Below are 21,718 nucleotides of genomic sequence, written 5' to 3' on the forward strand. Positions count from 1 at the left end.
TAATCAATTTCCACTGATTTGTATAGTTCGTTCTTGTGTTGTACTGTTACACCACTCTCCCAGGTAATGGGAAAGTTTGGTTTTTAACCCCGCCACATTCTGTATGTATGTGACTGTCCCAAGTCAGGAGCCTGTAATTCTGTGGATGTCGTTTGTTTTATGTGTTACATATTTGTTTTTCGTCCAATTTTCGTAAAAACAATATTAGACCGTTATTTGTCTTTTGTGAATTGTTCTACTTTTATAGCTATGCGGTATGGGTTTAGGTCATTGTTAAAGGCCGTACGGTGGAAAATAGTTGTCAATTGCTGTGTCATTTGGTCTCTTGGGGAGAGTTGTTTCATTGGCAATCATACCACATCTTCTTTTTTATATATACTGATTTTCCAATCAGAAACCATCACAGTCAAGAAAATATGTCGAAATGAAAATAACAATGTAAAATTAATTTAATTAGGTTTGAAAAAAACATCACTGTCTATTACTATTGCTTAATTGCCATACTAATACATGATAAATACACAAAGAAAGAAAAGATTGATAGTAGATAATAACAAAATAATAGTACAACTAACCAATAACATTAGATCTAGCTTTCTATGCATTATATAAATAGTTACAGAGTTTTATTGGGAGTTTAATTGAATAAGGTAATTGTAATATATACTCCAAAATGGTTCCTATATAAATTTGTTAGTTTTATACATATACTCTTTGAATCTTGGTCCAATTCTTGGTTTTAGCATTTCTGATCTACTTCTTATACTGACATGTTCGGTTAGTCATCTCTTGCCTCCAAATCTGAAATGATCATGTTTTAACAGAAAAACGATTAAAGTGGGAATCATTTACCTTCAAACATGTTATAATCAATAAATTATATAAAAAAAGATCAGTTGAACAGACTTTATATCATTACATTAACGTAAATATTACATATTCACCATAGAATCAAGTATTGCCCAACTTTCCTTTATACATGTATCTGCCAATTTAATGAAACATGCATATATATTGTTTTATAGATAAATACAAACCTCGAATAACGTAGCTGAGAAAACTACAAGCATGGGAATATAATATCGAAAATTTAAAAATAAACCGAAGTCCGACAGCATATGAGAAGCGCAGTAACGGTAGACAAAATACAGAATGTGTCATTTCATTCATTTATATGACATGTGTCAGAGTTGGGTAGATGAACGACTAAAATCGATACTAAATAAGATTTACTGTCTCCATCACGAGTTGGTTGACTGATTTCAAAGAATGTAAATTGCATGTCGGATGAAAACATATAGCAGCAGATACGTATCCTTATATCAAAGTTCATGGGATTCGATAAGTTTGTGTGTGTCCTAAAAATGTCTTCGTTATCGATGAATGAGAATTAAAGATATGTGAACTACATTGATTGTACCGGATGCTGATTATGATGACGTCAGTATCAACAACATCTTTTTATCAAGATCGGATCATTGACCATTTACAGACTACAACCGTAATCTCAATCTCAAAGTTAACTTGTAATCAAAAATACACACTAAATGATGAAATAACACAAGGAGTCTATAAGTTGTTTATGGTTATTTTTGCCTTTTTTGTAATTTTAATACATGTTATAAATCCAATAAGAAAATTTATGTCTTATTGGTGAATATGATTTTGACAGCTAACACGTCCTTAAGGTTTATCATAACCTTTTCGCAAATATGCCCGTATTAACACTTCGAATTTCACTCGGAGTACAAACAAACATGTGCTTCTCAAAAAGTTCAGCGTATGACTGGACCGAGATAAATAAAATGTAATTTCATTTCAAGCTTCAGAATACATTTTTTTTTCTTTCCTGCAAAAAAGGTGCCAAAATAAACTTAGTTGGGAAAGAAATTTGAGAAGTTTCCCTATATAATACATATTTTGAGTTAAATTAATTTTAATGTACAGTATAACGAAATTAGACATCTGCCAACAATAGGTGATTTAAAATTTGTAACTGAGTACCGTATCAAATGAAACACATACATGAGATAAAGAATTACAGATTGTTCTCCTCCAGGATAAGACATCAAATGCCGGAAAATTAACTATGTGTATTTCAGTTCCGATCAACTGTTATTAATTCATGTTCGTTTTATTATGCATACATTTCACAGATAAATTCAATATTGAAATATCAATTATTAATACGTGTTTAATTGCTTTGTTACTCTGCAATAAAATTAACGGTACCAATTTTCTTGCACCAGATGCAATTTGCACGATTTGTTTTGCTAAAAAATGTTCCTATACAATGTTTACAAAAATGCATTATCTGCATGTATTTTATAACTTCTGACAATATAGGCACACATCAAGAGTCGTGTATAGTTTTATAATTGCTTTAATTTTCAACATGAATTTTTTTTTTTAAAGCATGGGTGTATAACGCAATCTCTTAAAGTACATCCATTTTATATCAATCAATATCTAAAAATACCGCATTTTCCATACTAATTTAACAACTACATGCACAACTATAAACCTTAAATTAGTGTAGAGCAAAGCAGTCCATAGCTTTTTAGAAAGCAAAAACTTGTATATATAGCCCAGGTGGTCGTGTGGTCTAGCGGGACGGCTGCAGTGCAGGCGATTTGGTGTCACGATATCACAGTAGCATGGGTTCGAATCCCGGCGAGGGAAGAACCAAAAATTTGCGAAAGCAAATTTACAGATCTAACATTGTTGGGTTGATGTTTAGACGAGTTGTATATACATAATGTACACAGCCATGTATCACCATCATTGATGGCGATCCGATGGATACATCTGTTGTAGAGTTGTCACTGACTCAGACGTACTTATGAATATAATTATTTTCTGTGACTGTATATTACATTAATTTGTAGGATCCTTTACTATAGATAATTTAGCTGATCTGTAACAATAACATCTTTATGCCTTATATATCATGTACTGTAGTACGCCGCTAGATTAAAACTGACGTGGAAAGGTAACACATGCCCACCGAAAGCTCTTTTTTGAGAGCCCAGGTGGTCATGTGGTCTAGCGGGACGGCTGCAGTGCAGGCGATTTGGTGTCACGATATCACAGTAGCATGGGTTCGAATCCCGGCGAGGGAAGAACCAAAAATTTGCGAAAGCAAATTTACAGATCTAACATTGTTGGGTTGATGTTTAGACGAGTTGTATATACATAATGTACACAGCCATGTATCACCATCATTGATGGCGATCCGATGGATACATCTGTTGTAGAGTTGTCACTGACTCAGACGTACTTATGAATATAATTATTTTCTATGACTGTATATTACATTAATTTGTAGGATCCTTTACTATAGATAATTTAGCTGATCTGTAACAATAACATCTTCATGCCTTATATATCATGTACTGTAGTACGCCGCTAGATTAAAACTGACGTGGAAAGGTAACACATGCCCACCGAAAGCTCTTTTTTTGAGAGCCCAGGTGGTCATGTGGTCTAGCGGGACGGCTGCAGTGCAGGCGATTTGGTGTCACGATATCACAGTAGCATGGGTTCGAATCCCGGCGAGGGAAGAACCAAAAATTTGCGAAAGGAAATTTACAGATCTAACATTGTTGGGTTGATGTTTAGACGAGTTGTATATACATAATGTACACAGCCATGTATCACCATCATTGATGGCGATCCGATGGATACATCTGTTGTAGAGTTGTCACTGACTCAGACGTACTTATGAATATAATTATTTTCTGTGACTGTATATTACATTAATTTGTAGGATCCTTTACTATAGATAATTTAGCTGATCTGTAACAATAACATCTTTATGCCTTATATATCATGTACTGTAGTACGCCGCTAGATTAAAACTGACGTGGAAAGGTAACACATGCCCACCGAAAGCTCTTTTTTGAGAGCCCAGGTGGTCGTGTGGTCTAGCGGGACGGCTGCAGTGCAGGCGATTTGGTGTCACGATATCACAGTAGCATGGGTTCGAATCCCGGCGAGGGAAGAACCAAAAATTTGCGAAAGCAAATTTACAGATCTAACATTGTTGGGTTGATGTTTAGACGAGTTGTATATATATATATATATATATATAGGTTTGCTATGCCTTAAAACTTTCCATGATGTACCAGTTGACTGTACTCCTATTAGATTTTGTTGTGTAAAAACGGCCATGGTTTGATTCAATGCAATTCCTTTAAATGAGTCTTAAGATATATGATCCTTTCTATAGCCATGTGAATTTACCGGGTTTTTTTTTAACTGCAATAGCATCAAAACAGCAAATATGAGATGGGTCAATTTGTACGTCGCAACTACAATCCCCTTCCCTTTCATGAATGTGACCTACCGAATTAGACTATTTACCGGATTTGTTATCACATAAGCAACACGACGGGTGCCACATGTGGAATAGGATCTGCTTAACCTTCAGGAGCACCTGAGATCACCCCTAGGTTTTTGGTGGGGTTCGTGCTGTTTATTCTTTAGTTTAAACTATGTTGTGTCGTGTGTGCTGTTGTTTGTTTGTCCTTTTCATTTTTAGCCATGGCGATGTCAGTTTGTTTTATCTTTATGAGTTTGACTGTCCCTTTGGTATCTTTCGTCCCTCTTTTTGTACATATACCAAGTGGAAACTCCATGCAAAGCATTATTGATTATTATTTCGTTGCATTTTTATAGAAATGGTCATTCTGTAGCAAAAAAAAAACTAGATTTTTGTAGAATACAGAGACTTTTGTTATACCTTTTAAACATATATTACTTACTTGGTTTTCTATGATGTGCATATTGTTTACAAAAAGTCAACAATAAACAACTTTCAAATTCCCCAAAAAATTGTTCTGAGTCATTTAAGTCAAGCGCACCCTTAAATATGTACTTGAATTAGTTCATATCTATATTTGTTTTAACCAATATCTGAAATTATAAACTTGTTAAAAGAAAATCATTGCTTGCACTGCATGCAATTATCCTCTATCAATCAATCACAGAATTGCCTAATATGAGAGTAAATAGGGAAAAGGCTGTAGATTTTCTAATAAATTTTCATATGTTTAGCATTGAACTATCTCAAGGATGCATACCCCTTAACACTTTAATAATAAATAATGAGCTTACGAAACTTCTCTTTATCCAACTGGAATGCCTCAATTTTCAATACTGCATTGTAGATTGTGTTAATTTCGCCAAAATATTGTACTTCTTTTAAAAACTTTATAACTGCAAGTCGCAAAACTTTGTTGTTTTGAAGAAAACGCCTTTGTACTGTAGTGCCAAGCATGAGGGAACTAAGTCGAACAAATTTAATTCTGAAAGGTGTATCCATGTAATCAGCCGCCTTTTCAAGTTCAGATACTATTTTATCGACTTTCGTCTCATCTGGTGTTTCTATTTTCCATTTAATGTAACAGGTTTCGTCTGATGGTATGAAAAAAATTAATTCAAAATATCCCATAGTAAGGCTGAATTATAAAGAGATCAAAAAACAATGTTAACAATCTTTGTTAATGTTATACCATTTTTAATTGATAGCTTAAATATATTTCACAGTTAGGCGTCATGGTTAAATCCATACTAATTAAATTTATTAACTTCAAAATCCATAAAAATAGTAAGTGGTCTTGACACAAAAGACTGCAACAGACAGTTTTAAGAGGCATAGGCCTAATTCTACATTGTGGTTACAAATGGTTTACGGCCAGCATCTCGAATTGGTTGAATAATACTATGTTTATGTTGTGTCTCAACTCTCTAACAATATGTTTTCACGGTCATAGATATTAGTTTTAACCCGTAAAAGTCGGCTGATAAGTAAATCTGCCGCTAAAACTTTTTATATACCCTTTATTGTATACTAAAATATCGTGGATAATCATTTCGTATCAAAGTTCTCGGTAATAAAGTTGTTTATGTAAACGAAACGCGCGTCTGGCGTAAATCTAAAATGTTTAAACCTGGTATCTATGATGAGTTTATTTATCATTCTAATTATAGATTTTTATTTTTTTTGTCTTATTTTTTTTTTTATCTTATACTGTTTTGTCCATTCCGTTATAGTATTTTTGTGCTCTGACAATTATTTATAGACTTTATAGGGTGCAACACATTTTTTATGTTATTTCGAATAGACATTTTTTATAATTTAATTCTAAATTCCATTTTAATCCGTAGAAAACCATGAAAAAACGTTGATGACTTTACGGTCACATGACTAAATTATGTCTATGGGCTGATAACAAAATAACGTCATCCAATCAGAAGACGCGTTACATCAAATATTGAATTATATTGTGATAAAGATTATAACACAATGATGACGCCGTATCCATTTTGTTTACACATTTACTAATTATGTCTGTTTATTTTGCTTACACATGTTTGTCAATATAAAAGAACTCCATGATACTTTCATACAAATTAGAAGTTTAGCTAGCTTTAAAATCCACCTTTCCAACATGAGGGAATTGGCTGTACAACGTGTAGGAATTTGACAGTTGTTTTCCTTACGTTTTTTTGTTTTATTTTAACTGTTGCCATTTGACAAAAGAATTCGCGTTTCGAAATTTCCTCGGTATGATTGTTACTTTATTGTTTTTCATATGAATTTACGCTATTTTAATACTGGTGGGCTACATCCGAGGACTAAAACGCTAAATAAAAATATAAAAAACAGTTTCGCACTTACTTTTATTTGAAGTGGTTTGTCGTCCTTGGTCGTTGTTTAATAGTTTATCTGTAAAAAACAAACGAAAAATAAATGGATACCAAATGTCCCTTGTTTTTTTTATATTAATTATGAATATTAAACCTACCTTAAATTATTTATTTAGAAAACGTTAAAAAAAATACTGGTATTGTTTATTAGTTGATTATTTTCATCATTTTGTTTAGGGGTCTGATGCATCATTTTATTTTGTATTAATTGTTTTGGTTTTTACTATTAGTAAGTGCTAGTACTATCAAATCGTACTGTCTTGTTAATTTGACCTGTTGTACTTTTGTTATGTTTTAATGTAACTATGAATTTCACTTTTCCGGCACTTTTGTTTTCTTATGGAACACGAAGATTTATTGAGCACTATTTTTTAAATTTTATTGTTGATATTCACACCACATGAACCAAGTTTTAAAATATTTTATTGATGTACAAGAAATGTCTTGGTATTCTTAAACGGAAGATTATACCGACAGAAGAAGAAGTATACTTGACAACAAAATTATGTTCATTAACCTGTGTAAAATATGACGTGTTTTTTTTTCAAAGGAGTATGTTCAGTAAGACCCCTTTTTGGCCCCAAAATTAAGCAGTTTTGCAAAATTGTGAAAATGTAATCGTTTAGCTATTTTTTGGAAAGTAGAATGCTTCTGCTACATAAATATGTGCTGTTTTTGACAATACAATGCACATATATCGTGTACTAGCATCATAAAGTCATGCTAAATTACTGAAATCTTCACAATTATAGCATTTTAGTTCAATTTTAGACGGTTTCCGTCTTAAATGAAAGTGGCCGCATTCGTGTTCATTTATAATATTGAAATGTAAGTTGTATTTGATGATAATACATAACATATATAAAGGTTGAGGATGAACACGGATGCGGCCACTTTCATTTTTGACGAAAACCATCTGAAAAGTGACGTTTTTTGGTATATTTGATAGATTTTTCATATTTAAGCTTCAATCGGAGCGTTTTTAATGACTGAATCAGTTAAAATCTTTTACATAAACTAATCGAATCAATTGAAATAGACACTTAAGTGTTTAAAAAGTGTCCTAAATATCTCGTTAGATGAAACTGAAATTTGGGGCCAAAATCGGCCCTTACCGGACCTACTCCTTTAATTTTTTTCTAAAATTATTTATCATTTCACAGCGGTGTAAAACTTTTACTTAAAATGTTCATCCCTTATTTGTATTAACTTTGTATTTACATTGTATCATATATCAAATTTATTCATTTATTACTAGTGTATGTTCGTTTGTGTTACTGCCTTTTTTACAGAGTTAAGCCATTTTAATTGATATATCAATAAAACTATTCTAAAACTTGATATTTTATAATGTGTCTTTATATTTTGTGATTTTACACTAGTATTTCAGATAAGGAAGAAGATTTGGTACCATTAAAACGTTTAATCCCGCTGCAATTGTTTCCACCTATCCTACGTCATGAATCTGATGTTCCGAAGTTGTCGTTTGTTGATGTGGTGTCTCGTTTTTTATATAGATTAGACCGTTGGTTTTTCCGTTTGAATGGTTTTACACTAGTAATTTTTTTAGAGTCTTGTATAGCTTGCTGTTCGGTTTGAGCCAAGGTTCCGTGTTAACGACCGTACCTTGACATATAATGCTTTACTTGTATAAATTGGTTCTTAGATAGGGAGTTGTCTCATTGACACTCATACCACAACTTTCTATATCGAAGTAATCAACATTCGGAGCTATAATTTCTTAGTGTGACTTGCTTTCAAATACGGTATTATAACATGATTATGAAGCGTTGTCATGATATATAAGAGTAATTAAAAGAAATACTTCTTTATTGTTGCCTTTTTTTGCTTTATGTATTCAGTCAAGTCTGTGGAAATTTACTTTTATTTTTTAAAGTTACCTTTTCTAGTCCTTGTAGCTTCCTTCAAATGAATTCGGACATCATATTCATGTTTGCAAATCTTAAACAATAGTCGTTCTAGAAAACAAACGATTGATGGTTTAGTTTAGCATGTTAAGTTAAGTTTATGAATTATTCTTTTCTAGGCGAAAGTATACGTGCACTTCCATTGAGTTTCTTTTTAGTGATGCTCGAGACAAAAATATTTGAAAATCAAACACCTTAATTGAAACGGGGAAATGGTGAATAAACAATAAGCAATACTTTTGAGATATAGTTTTTCATATGTGACGTCATTTTTCTGCTGTTTCAGAAATTTCATATATTCAAATGTGACGTAATTTTTAATGCCTTTTCACTATCGTATGTGACGTCATTTTCATAATTTACTGCGTTGAGGCTTGGACTGAGTCGGGTGCACGTTTGTCTATTCTGTGTTGGTCTTTCATTATGTATTCGTGTTTGTTTTATGTAATGAATTAATACTTCAGTTTCATTATGTATATCTGTTATATTCATTTGATAAAATTTACTGTTTGCAATAGCATTAATTGTTCTAAATAATAAGGATGTTCTTATCCCAAGCATAAAAACTTCGCCGTATTTGACATAACCTTTTTCAACTTTTGATCTTCAGTGCTGTACAACTTTGTACGTTTTTTTGCTTTCGATCTTTTATATCTGGGCGTCACTGGTGAGTCTTGTGTGGACGAGGCGCGTTTTTGGCGTATTAAATTTTAAACCTGATGCTTTTTGTTATTCATTAATCATGTGTTTCTTTGTCTAATACGTTCTCCTATTTATTTGTATTGTAGTTCTGTAATATTATGTTGTCATTTCAATGTTATATTTAACATTGCCATTAAAGTGCGAGGTTTGGCATGCCACAAAACCAGGTTCAACCCACCATTTTTTCCTTTAAAAATGTCCTGTACCAAGTCAGGAATATGGCCATTGTTATATTATAGTTCGTTTCTGTGTGTGTTACAATTTAACGTTGCGTCCTTTGTTTTCTCTTATTTTTAAGTGTAAATTGACATTGCGAAAAGACGTGTCACGGTACTTGTCTATCCCTAATTCATGTATTTGATTTTGATGTTATAATTGTTATTCTTGTAGGATTTTGTCTGATGCTTGGTCCGTTTCTGTGTGTGTTACATTGTAGTGTTGAGTCGTTGTTATCCTCTTATATTTATGCGTTTCTCTCAGTTTTAGTTTGTTACCCCGATTTTGTTTTTTGTCCATGGATTTATGAGTTTGAACAGCGGTATACTACTGTTGCCTTTATAAAGGACCTACAGTTTAGCTATATGTATAGAAGCAATCAGAGCTGTGCATGAGAGAGATATTAGCTTATTTAAATATATTATTCTAAAGGTTTTTTCTGGTTTCTTGGCTAATAAAACCCTCAATAACTAACAGTGTCCCAATATATCTCCCATTACAAATGCATTTAAATGCATCATACTTCCGATATTAACGTTTATATAGTGTTTATTATCGAAAGGTTACTATGCGTTTACATTATTCAGATCTATGGGTAATTAACTCACCAAAACAATTGATTCCTAGCCATTTTTTCGCATCGAAAGGGAGGTTGATGAACTTTAAACAGGTAATTCAGTTCGTTTCAAAGAATCACGCCTACGGTTGCTTTATGCAAACGGAAAATTAAAATCCGCAAACCTTTTTATAATAATATTACATTCCATGTGTTTACTAATTTTGATTTTTGTAATCGTCAAATATTACATAAAATGTGTCAATTATATTTCGCAAATTACATACTTGACTATCATCGGGGATTTTTTTTTTTTAAATGAAAATGTTGCAATGTATTTTGGGTTGAAGAGATACTCCGAAATATGCATGTCAATATACACACAAAAACACATGGTTTAATATATATGATAATAAACTTATACCAATACGTGTGTAGTCTTCCTTTCTGTTCTCATCATCATCTTCTTTCTGTTCTTCATTTGTATACTTTTGCTGAAGTTTTCAAAGTAAACAATAATTGTTTTGGAAATTTTGTGTTTTGCATTGATCAAACGATCCATTTTATTTTCGGCAAATATTGACAAATTAATATGTTATCTGAGTTTTTAAATCATTTATATACAATCAGGCTACACATTTTACGATAACATTTCAAATGTTCTTCAAAATATGTTTGTACTACATATTTTAACAATTACAGTCACAAACAGTCAAAGTACAAACAAATGCTACCTACAATTGATGTCGGCCTTTTTTTTAGCTCCATCCGTATAGGTCATATTCCTTATATTATAAACATTAAATTCAACAGTAAATTTCAACAAGATGATACATGGACCTCTTTTCCTTCAATAGTACCAATATAAGAAAAATAATTAAAAGAGAGGAAAATGTTTGGGCTACCAAAGCATACCCCTTTGAAGGGGCCAGCTACGAGTTTTACAAAAAAGTAAAGCACATTGGTTTGAAATATTAATAAGGAGAATATTGAATTAATTATTCGTTATTAGAAAGCAGTCACTATCAATTTTAGGCCAAACCATATCTAGATAAGAATAAGTTACATAAGTCCTTAGCCATTGTAGTGTTGGTATAGTCAGATATATATGGTATATGAATATGCTTACCTCTGGAGTAATACATCTAAATTGTTCTGAAATCTCTTCATTTGAAACATTCATATTTTTCAAACGATTTATCTCGTTCTCTTCATAACGCCTGTGTGAATAGTCAATTTCACTTACAATAGTCAAAATCGCCTTTTCTAAATCATTCCACTTGATATTAAAATCCGCCTCCGACATGGTGCCGTTTGTTTCATATTTTTCTAATGCATTTCTTTGTGTTATTATCAAGTCAAAATGTGGTAGTAATTTATTGTACAATTGTGGTGAACACTTTTGTATTATTGTTAGCATCATCTTTATGTCTAGGTTAGCTGTTTTATTAGAACTAGTTGCTTTTATCTGACACAAACAAAATTGAGTGATTACTGTTCCGTTTACTTTTTGATGCCCTGGTCGCGGATTACCATTCATGTCATAAAGTAATTTAACTTGCTGTTCAATTAAAACACTTTTTTCACACGGACTTGTGAGAGACTGCTTGCTACAACGACAACAGCGGACGGAAGGTTTTAAAATGTGAAACATAAAATGTTTATTATCATTCAAGAATGATTTCAAAGTATTATTTTTCAAGACGATAACATCAATAAATAATCTTAGTATAGAAGCGACTTTCACATAGAAGAAAAAACAAAACCTCCGATACAGTAATCCCTCATCTACTATTGTTTTCACAAGACATGAACCTGAAATAAATAAATTATATACACATCAATAAATAAGAAACTTTCACATAGAAGGAAAACTAAAACCTCCGATCTAGTAATCCATCATCTGCCATTGAAAATGAACCTAAAATAAATATATACCATACACAAACATTGGTTAAATAAGAAGGATATAAATTGAGGAAATCCACGAATAAGTATGATGATTGTTTAGTTTCATTCCAAAGTTAAAACACACATAAAGGACTGGGTTCCGCAAAGTTTGAATCTGATGATGAACCATATTGCTTTGAAAACTCCTTAAAGATGAAGTTTACAGATATCACATGAATTCTATAGAAAATGAATGAAAGTATGTTCCATAGCTTAACAAAATTTGAGGCAAAGACAATAGGATTGAGAATTGAAATAAATGAAAATTAATTGGATTACTTAGTTATAATGTTGACAAATCTGAAAACAATTAACTGCGATAATGTTGTGAAAATATGATAAAATATATATATTCAAATGTCAAATTGTTTCAGTTAAAGACGAGTTTCACCAATTGTGTCATTGGTGATGCATTTGTGACGTCACAACTGTAAATAAATTTCTAACATTTGCACATTGTCTGTCTTTGGATAACATTGTGAACGTCGTTTTAATTGGTCGACCTTCTTATGCGTGTTGCCAGTTTCAAATGAAGTGTTTTATGTACAACAGCCAAAGTTCATGACCAATGATGGCATGTGAACTGGTAAGCGATTGAACTCTTGGTCATTGTCTCTCTAGCCCATAACATGGTATCTATTAACGTCAAAGTTAACAGTATTCATATATTTAGTTAAATCTTTAGTATTGTCTTGAGCAGAATAATTCATTTAATGAATGGCTATTATTTATTTTGATTTCATTGAACCATAAAATAATTTTTTGACTTCTCACATTGAATAATCCGAGTAGCGGATTATGTAGTTTAAACATATTTATTTATAGTGGATTGGGAAACAAGTTTTGCAACTTATATTAATTCATTTCCACTTTGCGTGTTCGAATGCTGCCTTGTAGCGGCATTAGCCTACTCTTTTTCGAAATCTACAAGGGTGTCTTTAACGTGCAAGAGATATGGTTCTCTCTTAACACGGGTCAGCCATTTATCGTCCCCTTGCGACGGACTATCATCGTTTCCTCAAGACCATTCTCACAGATGGTGTCAAGGGAGAGCCGAAAATTGAGTTCCTGAAATTTTCATCCCAAACGGGAATCGAACTGGGAACCTTTGTGTTAGTAGTCCGATGCACTAACCACCACGGCGGATTATGTAAAATGTGAAGAGTCAAAAATTAATTTATGGTTCAATAAATTCAAAATAAATTATTGCCATTCATTATAAATTAATTTCTATCAAACATAAGGCTCAAAGAACTTTTTACATTATTTATATTAACAATAACAAAAAACACATGTTGGCGTATGAATACACAAAAGAATGAATGAACTGTCATGGCCAACACGTCATTGGAAAAGTATGAGACAGGTAAACTCTTTCCAAAAACAACAGTTTACTGTGGATTATTGATTTTTAAATGTGCAGTTATGGAAAGCTGAGTTAGAAATAAACCCGGAAGACATGAAGTTATTTGACGATAAGGCGGCATTCATAGTGTTTACGTTTGGAGTGTCACGAGCCGCCAAAACTGAGATCACACTGTCACTAGCAGAATTGTTTTGTAGAGCCAACGGCATTGGCATCCCAGTCTGTGGCGTTGCGCGTCCTGTGGATAGAGCTGAAAGTGTGTCGCTCATTGATTTCTTTTTGAGGGTAGAACAATCCCGACTGTAGCTTCATACAGACGCCTCATTCCGGTGACCGCTCATTTACATAATATGTCGGATTTCGAAGCCAGCGTCACTCATTGCTTGGATCGCTGTTGCCCGGAGACAATTAGCTGTGTACATTATACTACAACAGGCATTTTTCGACACATCTGCCATAAATCTAGTTAATTGGTAAGATTTGACCGATTTGTTAGTGTACCATAGTTGTAAAATGTTCGGAGTTTTGGACGACAACGCATCTTTATTAATGTGATTGAAAAGTGAAGTTGCATCTGGATCAGTTTTCAAAATCAGCAATTTCAATGAAGCAACTGGGCAGCGTTCGCCTTTACAGGAATACATTAGTTTGTCATTTATAGTTTCTCCAGAGTCTAATCCGCCTTGCCAATTTTTCTGTTTCATTTCGTGTGACAAACAGGCATATTCATGATTGTTTTCATCAAAGTGAAATTCAAACGAGTTCATCTGAAGTTGTTGATTAAATTCTATCCCACGGGTCACAAAATGCATAGCAATATTATACCATACACGGAATCTGAGGATAATTGGACCATCAGATGATCATCAGTATAGGTAAAAATTTATGTCTTCCAAGTTATTCATGGTTATAATCTGTTTATGTTTTGTAGGACGAGAGAGACCTTTTTTGAGGTTTTTCTTTAATTTTCCATCAAGAGTTTTATTCGCCTTTCTAAATTCTTTATCGCGAACGATATCAATATCCCTATCTAAATCATGAATGTGGCGGTTGAGTGCTGCCCTTATGTTTTTCATTGAATTTTTGTGATATTCTTTTGACTGGGCAGTTGACATTTCCTTGCCTCTTTTTTCGGAAAATTTTGGGGTTGCCTCGGCGTAAAATTACCTAAAACATTGTTTAATTCCTCTGTTTCAGTAGTTGCGAAATCCAATACTTAATCCAGGGCTTCTGAAAAATAACAAAATAAGAAATTCAATTTGATTTTCAATCATAGGAAAGAGGAAATATTCAATATTGGTAGAAAACAGCAAATAAAGTTTAATTAGTATAAAGATTCAGATAGCTGAGTGGCAGAGCGCTCATGTTTTTTGAGAGGTCCCTTGTTCAAATCCTAGTCTGAATTTACATCGTTTTATTTTGAGTGTATAGGAGAACAGTTGTGTTTGTACATTGTATCTAACTTATTTATTCTAGTATTACAAAATGATATAAAACAAGGTTTCCATAAGTTTGTATTTACCTTGGAAAACTTTGACTCCCAACTTCGTGGTTTTTTTTCGTTGATTCAGTCTGTCGACTGTCTTGTAGGTCTTTCAGTTATTCTGGGGTAACAGTTTTAAATCGTTTCTGTGATGTTTGAAGCCCAGAAACTGTAGGCCTTTTAACTTCAACCGGCTTGGGTGCCAACGGAATCTGCGATGGGGCCTGTGGCTGCAGTTGTTGTGCCAATCCAGGATTTTCGGGAGCAATGCTAAGCTCAACAAGTTCAATATTTTGCAAGTCATCTGTAAACAACCATCCCAATAAATATTCGTCATCGTACAAGTCCATTTCAATCAACTTTTCGCCCCCACGATGTCGAAATCCGGCACCTCTTTCATTTTTGCCTTACTAATATTGAACAGACGACAGGAGTTGGGGCGGGGCGGAATCATACAGTATATGTAGTTCGGGGTTAGATGGGTAGGATAACACATTTAAAACATTTAAAACAACAAATGATTGAACAAAACTTTATTATTTTGCTCTAAATCGTATTGCTACGAATGTATCAAGTAAAAGAATTTTCGAATCAATAAAAAAATAGTTCCGGTAAAAGTGGGCGTGTCGCCATAGAAATTGACAACATTGAAAATAATACTAATACTTTTAACCAATCAGAAGACAGTAAATACACCAAATTTATTTATTCTTGTGTGTTTAAGAAAAGAGTCAATCCACATAATTAATAATGTCAACTATAGATTTTACCAACTTTGCTTACAGTATAAATTGACCATCAAAATAAAAACACAAAAAGATTAAAAAACTAGTACTTGATTTTTCAAAAAAGAAACCCAAATGAATGTATTCCCCGTTGACAATGTTGACTATTGTGTCTTCAAATTGTGTTGATACTGTTAAACCAAGGGCGTTAGTAATATTTGTATCAGTGTAACACCTAGCTCAGTAGCATTTGAAGCTATTGAGGAAAATGGAAACTTTTACCTGAAGCTTGTTTTTGTTCTTGCACGTGGTCTTCTGATCCTGAATCCTTCTCTAAGTTAACAGCTTGTATTTTACCCTGTAGAAGTTCTGGAGCAACGAGCTGTTCTGCTTCGGAACTTGCGACTTTCCTTAGTCGGTCCTCTTGAAGTTCGTGTGTTGACTGATTTCTTTTACATATCACTATTGTATCTTCATGTGGTGGGTTAATAGAACACCTTGACCTCTTAAATCTTTCTTGTGATGCCTGGATAGCTGTCTCTGTCTGTTTCGAGTTATCGTCGACCGTTGTTATTTTGCGTATACTAGCATATGCATTTTCCGATTTCCGTTGCGACATTATCTTCACCATATCTATTCGTATCTGTAAAACTTAAGATATAGCTCGAATCAAAATTGTTATTGTTATACAGCACATTCGTTTTGACGGTCAGCAAAAAAAGATGTCATGATTATTAACGACTTGTATGACAAGTAAAAGAATACATACAACATAATACATCTTCAAAATTTGACTTTAATGTAACTTTGCCTTTTGTAAGAAAATGTCAAGATAAACAATGAACGCAATGTGTAGATTTCCTAGAAGACGAAAAAAGTCTTTTAAAGATTCAAACGTCATGTATTCTATTATTTGTATAGATTTTGAGACAAAACAAATGCAGACTTGTATGATTGTTTTTGGTCAGCAAGCCAACCATATGGATTTAACAATCATCTGATGGATTGTTTTCTTAGAACGATTCAAATACAGCCATTATACACACTGGATAAGGTGGTTTTCTGACGTAAAATTTATACAAGCTAAAACTGTAATTCATGTTATTAAAACATACATAAGCACGAACAAGAACCAAAATACAATCACCAAAAAATGCACATAGCATTTATAATATATAACATATATATGGTGGTGGGAATTAGGCTAAAAACATACAAAGTAATTCTATAAAAGGTAATGTTAAATTATGTGGCTAAATATTATTCTAGTAATGGAACCAAAGGGTCCCAATAGAGGAGGCTTAATTATAAAAAAAAACACATTTTGTCTACAATTAGATTTTCATTGAAATGAAATGGAGGCTTGCAACTGTTATTTGAATTTCACATAGTTTAGTTCTATTAATAAACAATTATGATAAGAGTACTATGTTTTATTATTTTTTTTTAATCTTATTACTTTCTGTTCCTCCTAAATTTCAAAATAAAATATCTTGTCATTAGTTTGATGCGATATTATGCTACAACAATCAACAGTAATGCTTGCAATTGGTGTTAACCCTTGCCCAAGTAGCATTTGGAGCAATTAAGGAAAATTTAAACTTGAACCTGAGGTTTGTTCTTGTTCTTGCATGTGGTCTGGTGATCCTATAAAAGCTTTTATAATATCCTGTCGAAGTTCCGTAACAAGTTGTTCTGCTACGGAACTTGCGACTCTTCCTATTTGGTCCTTCTTCTGATCGTGTGTCGACTGTACTCGCTGATATATCACCGTTTCGTCTTCTTGTGGTGCGTCATTTGTACTCCTTGGCCTCCTAGGTCTGACTTGTGTTGCCTTGGTAGCTGTTTTCGGCTGTGTCCACGTCTTGTCAGCAGTTGTACTTGGATACAAAATTCTTGTTTCCCACCGTGACATTCTATTAATATCTGGTAAACTAAACATCTAAATTGAATTAAAATTGATATAAAACACAATAAAAAAGCAATAGGGGATCAAATAATTACAATGTATATCATGAATTTTTACGATTTATATTAATTTAAGTATGTTTTAATCATATAATTTTCTTCAGTGATACAAAGATACAAGAAAACAGGGATTTTATTAAGGTATTCAGTAAGTGAAATTTAATAATATAGTTTCAGGGACAGAATTAAAAAGCGTTGTTAAATCCATTGTTTAAAGAATAGGATGATGATGGGGATGTCATTGCAACATTGATGGTTTAAATCGTTATATAGTCAAACAGGTACATTTTGTATTATGAGTTATGAAAGCTTGAGATGCTAAAACAGTTATTCAAGAAATCTCTTTTTAGCATGAATTGGTGATGTTTTGCTCATGTCGAATGTTAATGTGATTTGGGCCCTTTGGAATAAGAAATTCGTTTTCTTTTTCTTTTGTACAAAACAAAGAGTATGTTTCATTTTTTTAACTCAAATAATGCAACAAAAGTTTGACTTATATCAAATGAAAGTAGAACACCATTAACTCTTTAGAGATATGTATCCTATATTTAGGATTTTGTATAATTTGTTTAGAATATATCTTAAATTGGGGTATAATTTATAAAAAAAATTATTGAATTATTTTCAGTATAACAAAATAATATAAGTGAGTAAACACAGTTAATACTACGAATATGAACAGAAGAACAATAAACGCACTGGAACGTGTTACATTTTACCCGCTTAAATCCTATCTGTGACATAAATGCAGTGGAGGATTATGTTATTGGTTATAGAACTGTTCAATTCATAATTCAATAAGCCTTGTAGCAACTTTACCTGACCATATAGGAAAATAGGTATTTAGTCGGATCTTAACACGTACTTGTGATTTGGTTAAAACCGGTTTTGTTCAAAATATACGAAGAAATGTCGAAATGTTCAGGACCTAATTAAATCCGTATTTCGGTAGGATGGTGCAAGCATACGATTTTTATTGCGTCTTACACTTTGAGAAGCGAATAATCTTCAACTACTTTATTCAAATATTGTGTAAAAACGTTATTTTTGAGCTATGAAAGTCAAGTGGCTCGAGTATTTTTCTGAGGAAGTTTTAAAAATTGCAAAGAAATATTTTTACATTGGGTTAGCTTTCATTAGTCTTAACTATCTATAGATTAACAACTTTAGGTTATATTTATAATTTAGAATCATCATTCAAGGTGGGGGACGATTTCGCAGATAATTAATTATATTGATGTGCCATTTGTATGCAAGAGTGACATTTCGTTGTATTATGTGCCAATTCGAAAAAGTTATGTGAGTATTCTCTCCCCTTAACAGGTTCATTATTTTATAATTAAGTTTAGGTTTCTGATATAATTTTAAATAATTACAAAATGTATCAATTCAATATATTTCAGTTTTTGTTATTGGTGTATCAAAAACATTGATGTACGAATATAATTTCATAAATTTGAAACGTTTAGAATGATTACATACCAATATAAAGAACCGTTCATCATTTTTGAAAAAGACTATGAATGAAAATCGATTAATTTATCTTCCCTTGGTGACAGATTGATTGGGAAATGAACCAGCGTAATATAATGGTAATCACAGAGAGGGACCAGCAAGCAATTTTTAATTGTAGCTTATTCAACGTTAAAACAATTTTCCACTATAAACGAATGTTACTTAATACAAATATAAGGACTTTGTTAGCTAAATCTACAAATTTTATTAGATATTATGATTTTTTATTGCAATAGATTAATATGCTAAATAAGGTACTTAATCATGTTAACAGAGGATATTGATGTTGACATTTAGCGAATACCTTATACGATGTTTCTACGACTCGCAATCGAAATTTTGTGTTGATAATGTAATTGATGTCCATTGTATTATATGTAATTATTACGTTGTCATTACTCCCAGTTGGACGATACCATCCGGTATCAAACGTTAAAGAAAGTTTTAATGTTCATAGCATATTGCGTTACGCCCTTTGGAAATTATTAATTCGTTAACTCTTTTTTTTTAAGGAAATACCAATGGAAATGCCAATGGAACAAAACGGCTGAATGAGTGAGGATGAAAAAAAGTAATAACTTTACATTCATGTATAATGATATTCATATTGACAGTTAATATATTCTAATTTGTCGAAGAAAATTTATTTCTGAGAAATAAGGAGTATCGAATGATGAGCCATATAAAGGCTCGGTCCCCAGGGGTGGATAGTTGTTTTGGCCTTCTCTAAAACAGAAACTAAATTAGAATGGATAATTGTACTTAAGTTATTGTAGTATCATTATACATAACAATTAGGATTCTGGCAAATTATTAATCTTATCTGTAAAGCGTTATATAACAAAGCAAAACTTAAAATGTAAAAAAATACATACGTGTATAAGTTAAACCTGACACACCCGTGATATCTTATAAATCTAATTTTAGAAAATGTAAAAACTAACTTGATAAAATGTAAAGATCGATATGAGTCTGTAACGCTACAACCAAGGTATGTACTGTATATTCAGAAATGATTGCAAGGTGAATAAATGTGACTGGTTGGATACCGGAATAATAAAAACTCGCATTATGTTAAAGAATTTCAATAATTAATGCATGCAATTATTTCTACATTTAATGACTGAACAAATATATGTGTGTTCTCCTATCGTTATAGTTATAATGCCTATCTATTGCAGTACAGATTTATTACTACGAGGTTATTGTTAGACGTATTATGAACATATATTTAACATAACTGGATAAGGATAAACAAAACTTAAAATGTATCACTCCTGTTCTTGTAATTTTCTCTTGGTAATCTCTGGTGTAATATGACTCAGTGATGTTTACCTCACATTTCTTTGTGTTCCACAGACACATTATAGATATATAATGCAAGTTTGTTGCTTTTGCCTATTTAGCGGTCATAAGGTGGTATTGCAAACATATCTAAAACTTTGGATATATGAAAGCAAGTTGTTCCGGCCCAAAGTCGATGTATTGGGCATTCAAAACTTTGAGCAACCATAAAAAATGTTAACAAGCTATCATGATGCATTGTTACTGCAGGACTAATTATAACATAAAAACATATGCTTAATCTATATTTTCACGATAAATGCATTTGTGTATAGTACTTTTTTTCTATTCTAATGCAATGATAAAAACATTTCCATTCAGAAAAATACATACGTTCGTTTTCATAGCAAGGACACTCCAAGAGACAGCAGTAAGGCATTTCGGGAGCTCCACAGCATGACCCTAGGGTGTTGATTTGGCCTACTCGTGTTTTATTTTTATTTCTGTATGGACAGTTTTCAGTCGTGCGATAATGCTGAAATGTATTTTAATTGAAAATCATACATAATTTTCATTTCTTTTAGTAATTTTCCATCTTCTCTGCCATTTTCTTGTATTCTCATAATCCGCTTATTTGACGCCTTGTAATGACATGACGCTTATCCAGTAGTATTTGATTTGCTTCCCTTGCTGGCGTCTTTGAAAGGATGTTAGTGTCGTCATTATCGGTTATATTGGCATGTCCGGGTATCAATGATTCTATAACTGACCATTAGCTAAAATCGTTTCATATTTTCTCATACATCTCTTGCTATGGAAATGTTGTTGATTGGTGTCCCTAATCCAAAAGAGACTTGATTATCAGTGAAAATTTTGAAAATCTGTTTGGCGTTGTACATGTTTTGATATGCATTTCTCAATGGTTGCGATAATTGCTACTATATCGAGATAGGATCTATTTGTGCCATATACCTATAGGCATAGCGCGGGTCTATATCTGCTGCTTAATTGGCCTGAGATGGATTTGGCTTTTTTCATGTTATATATGATTAATAGCTCTTCATCCTTTTAAAATTTCGAATTGGAGCGTTCCTGATGAAGGTTAATCCAGAAAAGCCTGTCGAAGGCATTATAACGTGTTTGTTTTAGTATATTGCTAAGGCTTTGACCGTTGGTCTGGGACATTTATCATAGATGGCATACTTTTCATACCTCACAAGTTGTTGTTTGATTGGTTCTTTGTCGGCTATAGATTTAATCTGAGCTATATCTTCTATTGCTATTTGTTTAAACCTAAGCTCTATCGGCATT

The 21,718-nt window shown here is 32.5% G+C and overlaps 1 protein-coding gene and 1 pseudogene across 2 annotated transcripts; both read right to left on the reverse strand.

Moving 5' to 3' along the window:
- Positions 1–512: 512 nt before the first annotated feature.
- On the reverse strand, positions 513–20,029 carry LOC143083681 (uncharacterized). Of its 2 annotated transcripts, none has more exons than XM_076259958.1 (9): positions 19,999–20,029; positions 17,249–17,582; positions 15,923–16,291; positions 11,246–11,931; positions 10,541–10,610; positions 8,616–8,693; positions 6,686–6,733; positions 5,119–5,418; positions 513–801 (listed from the first exon to the last, which is right to left on the reverse strand). In XM_076259958.1, the coding sequence occupies exons 2-9, from the start codon at positions 17,580–17,582 to the stop codon at positions 779–781; spliced, it is 1,908 nt and encodes a 635-aa protein (XP_076116073.1). In that variant the 5' UTR covers positions 19,999–20,029; the 3' UTR covers positions 513–778. The 2 variants fall into 2 exon arrangements, with proteins under 2 accessions (XP_076116073.1, XP_076116074.1); XM_076259959.1 differs by having other exon boundaries at positions 17,249–17,574; positions 19,999–20,026.
- On the reverse strand, positions 11,991–15,265 carry LOC143084082 (uncharacterized; annotated as a pseudogene).
- Positions 20,030–21,718: the final 1,689 nt, after the last annotated feature.

This window comes from Mytilus galloprovincialis, chromosome 7 (assembly GCF_965363235.1).
Source record: "Mytilus galloprovincialis chromosome 7, xbMytGall1.hap1.1, whole genome shotgun sequence".
In the NCBI taxonomy this organism is placed as follows: domain Eukaryota; kingdom Metazoa; phylum Mollusca; class Bivalvia; order Mytilida; family Mytilidae; genus Mytilus; species Mytilus galloprovincialis.

What these genes read in the sequence shown, in the direction of transcription:
- LOC143083681 (XM_076259958.1), bottom strand. Translation starts at nt 17,582, where the DNA reads ATGTTTAGTTTACCAGATATTAATAGAATGTCACGGTGGGAAACAAGA. An exon ending in AGAACAAGAACAAACCTCAG is followed by an intron (nt 16,292 to 17,248) that starts GTTCAAGTTTAA and finishes CTATATCTTAAG; the next exon opens with TTTTACAGATACGAATAGAT. An exon ending in ACAAACCACTTCAAATAAAA is followed by an intron (nt 5,419 to 6,685) that starts GTAAGTGCGAAA and finishes TCATACCATCAG; the next exon opens with ACGAAACCTGTTACATTAAA.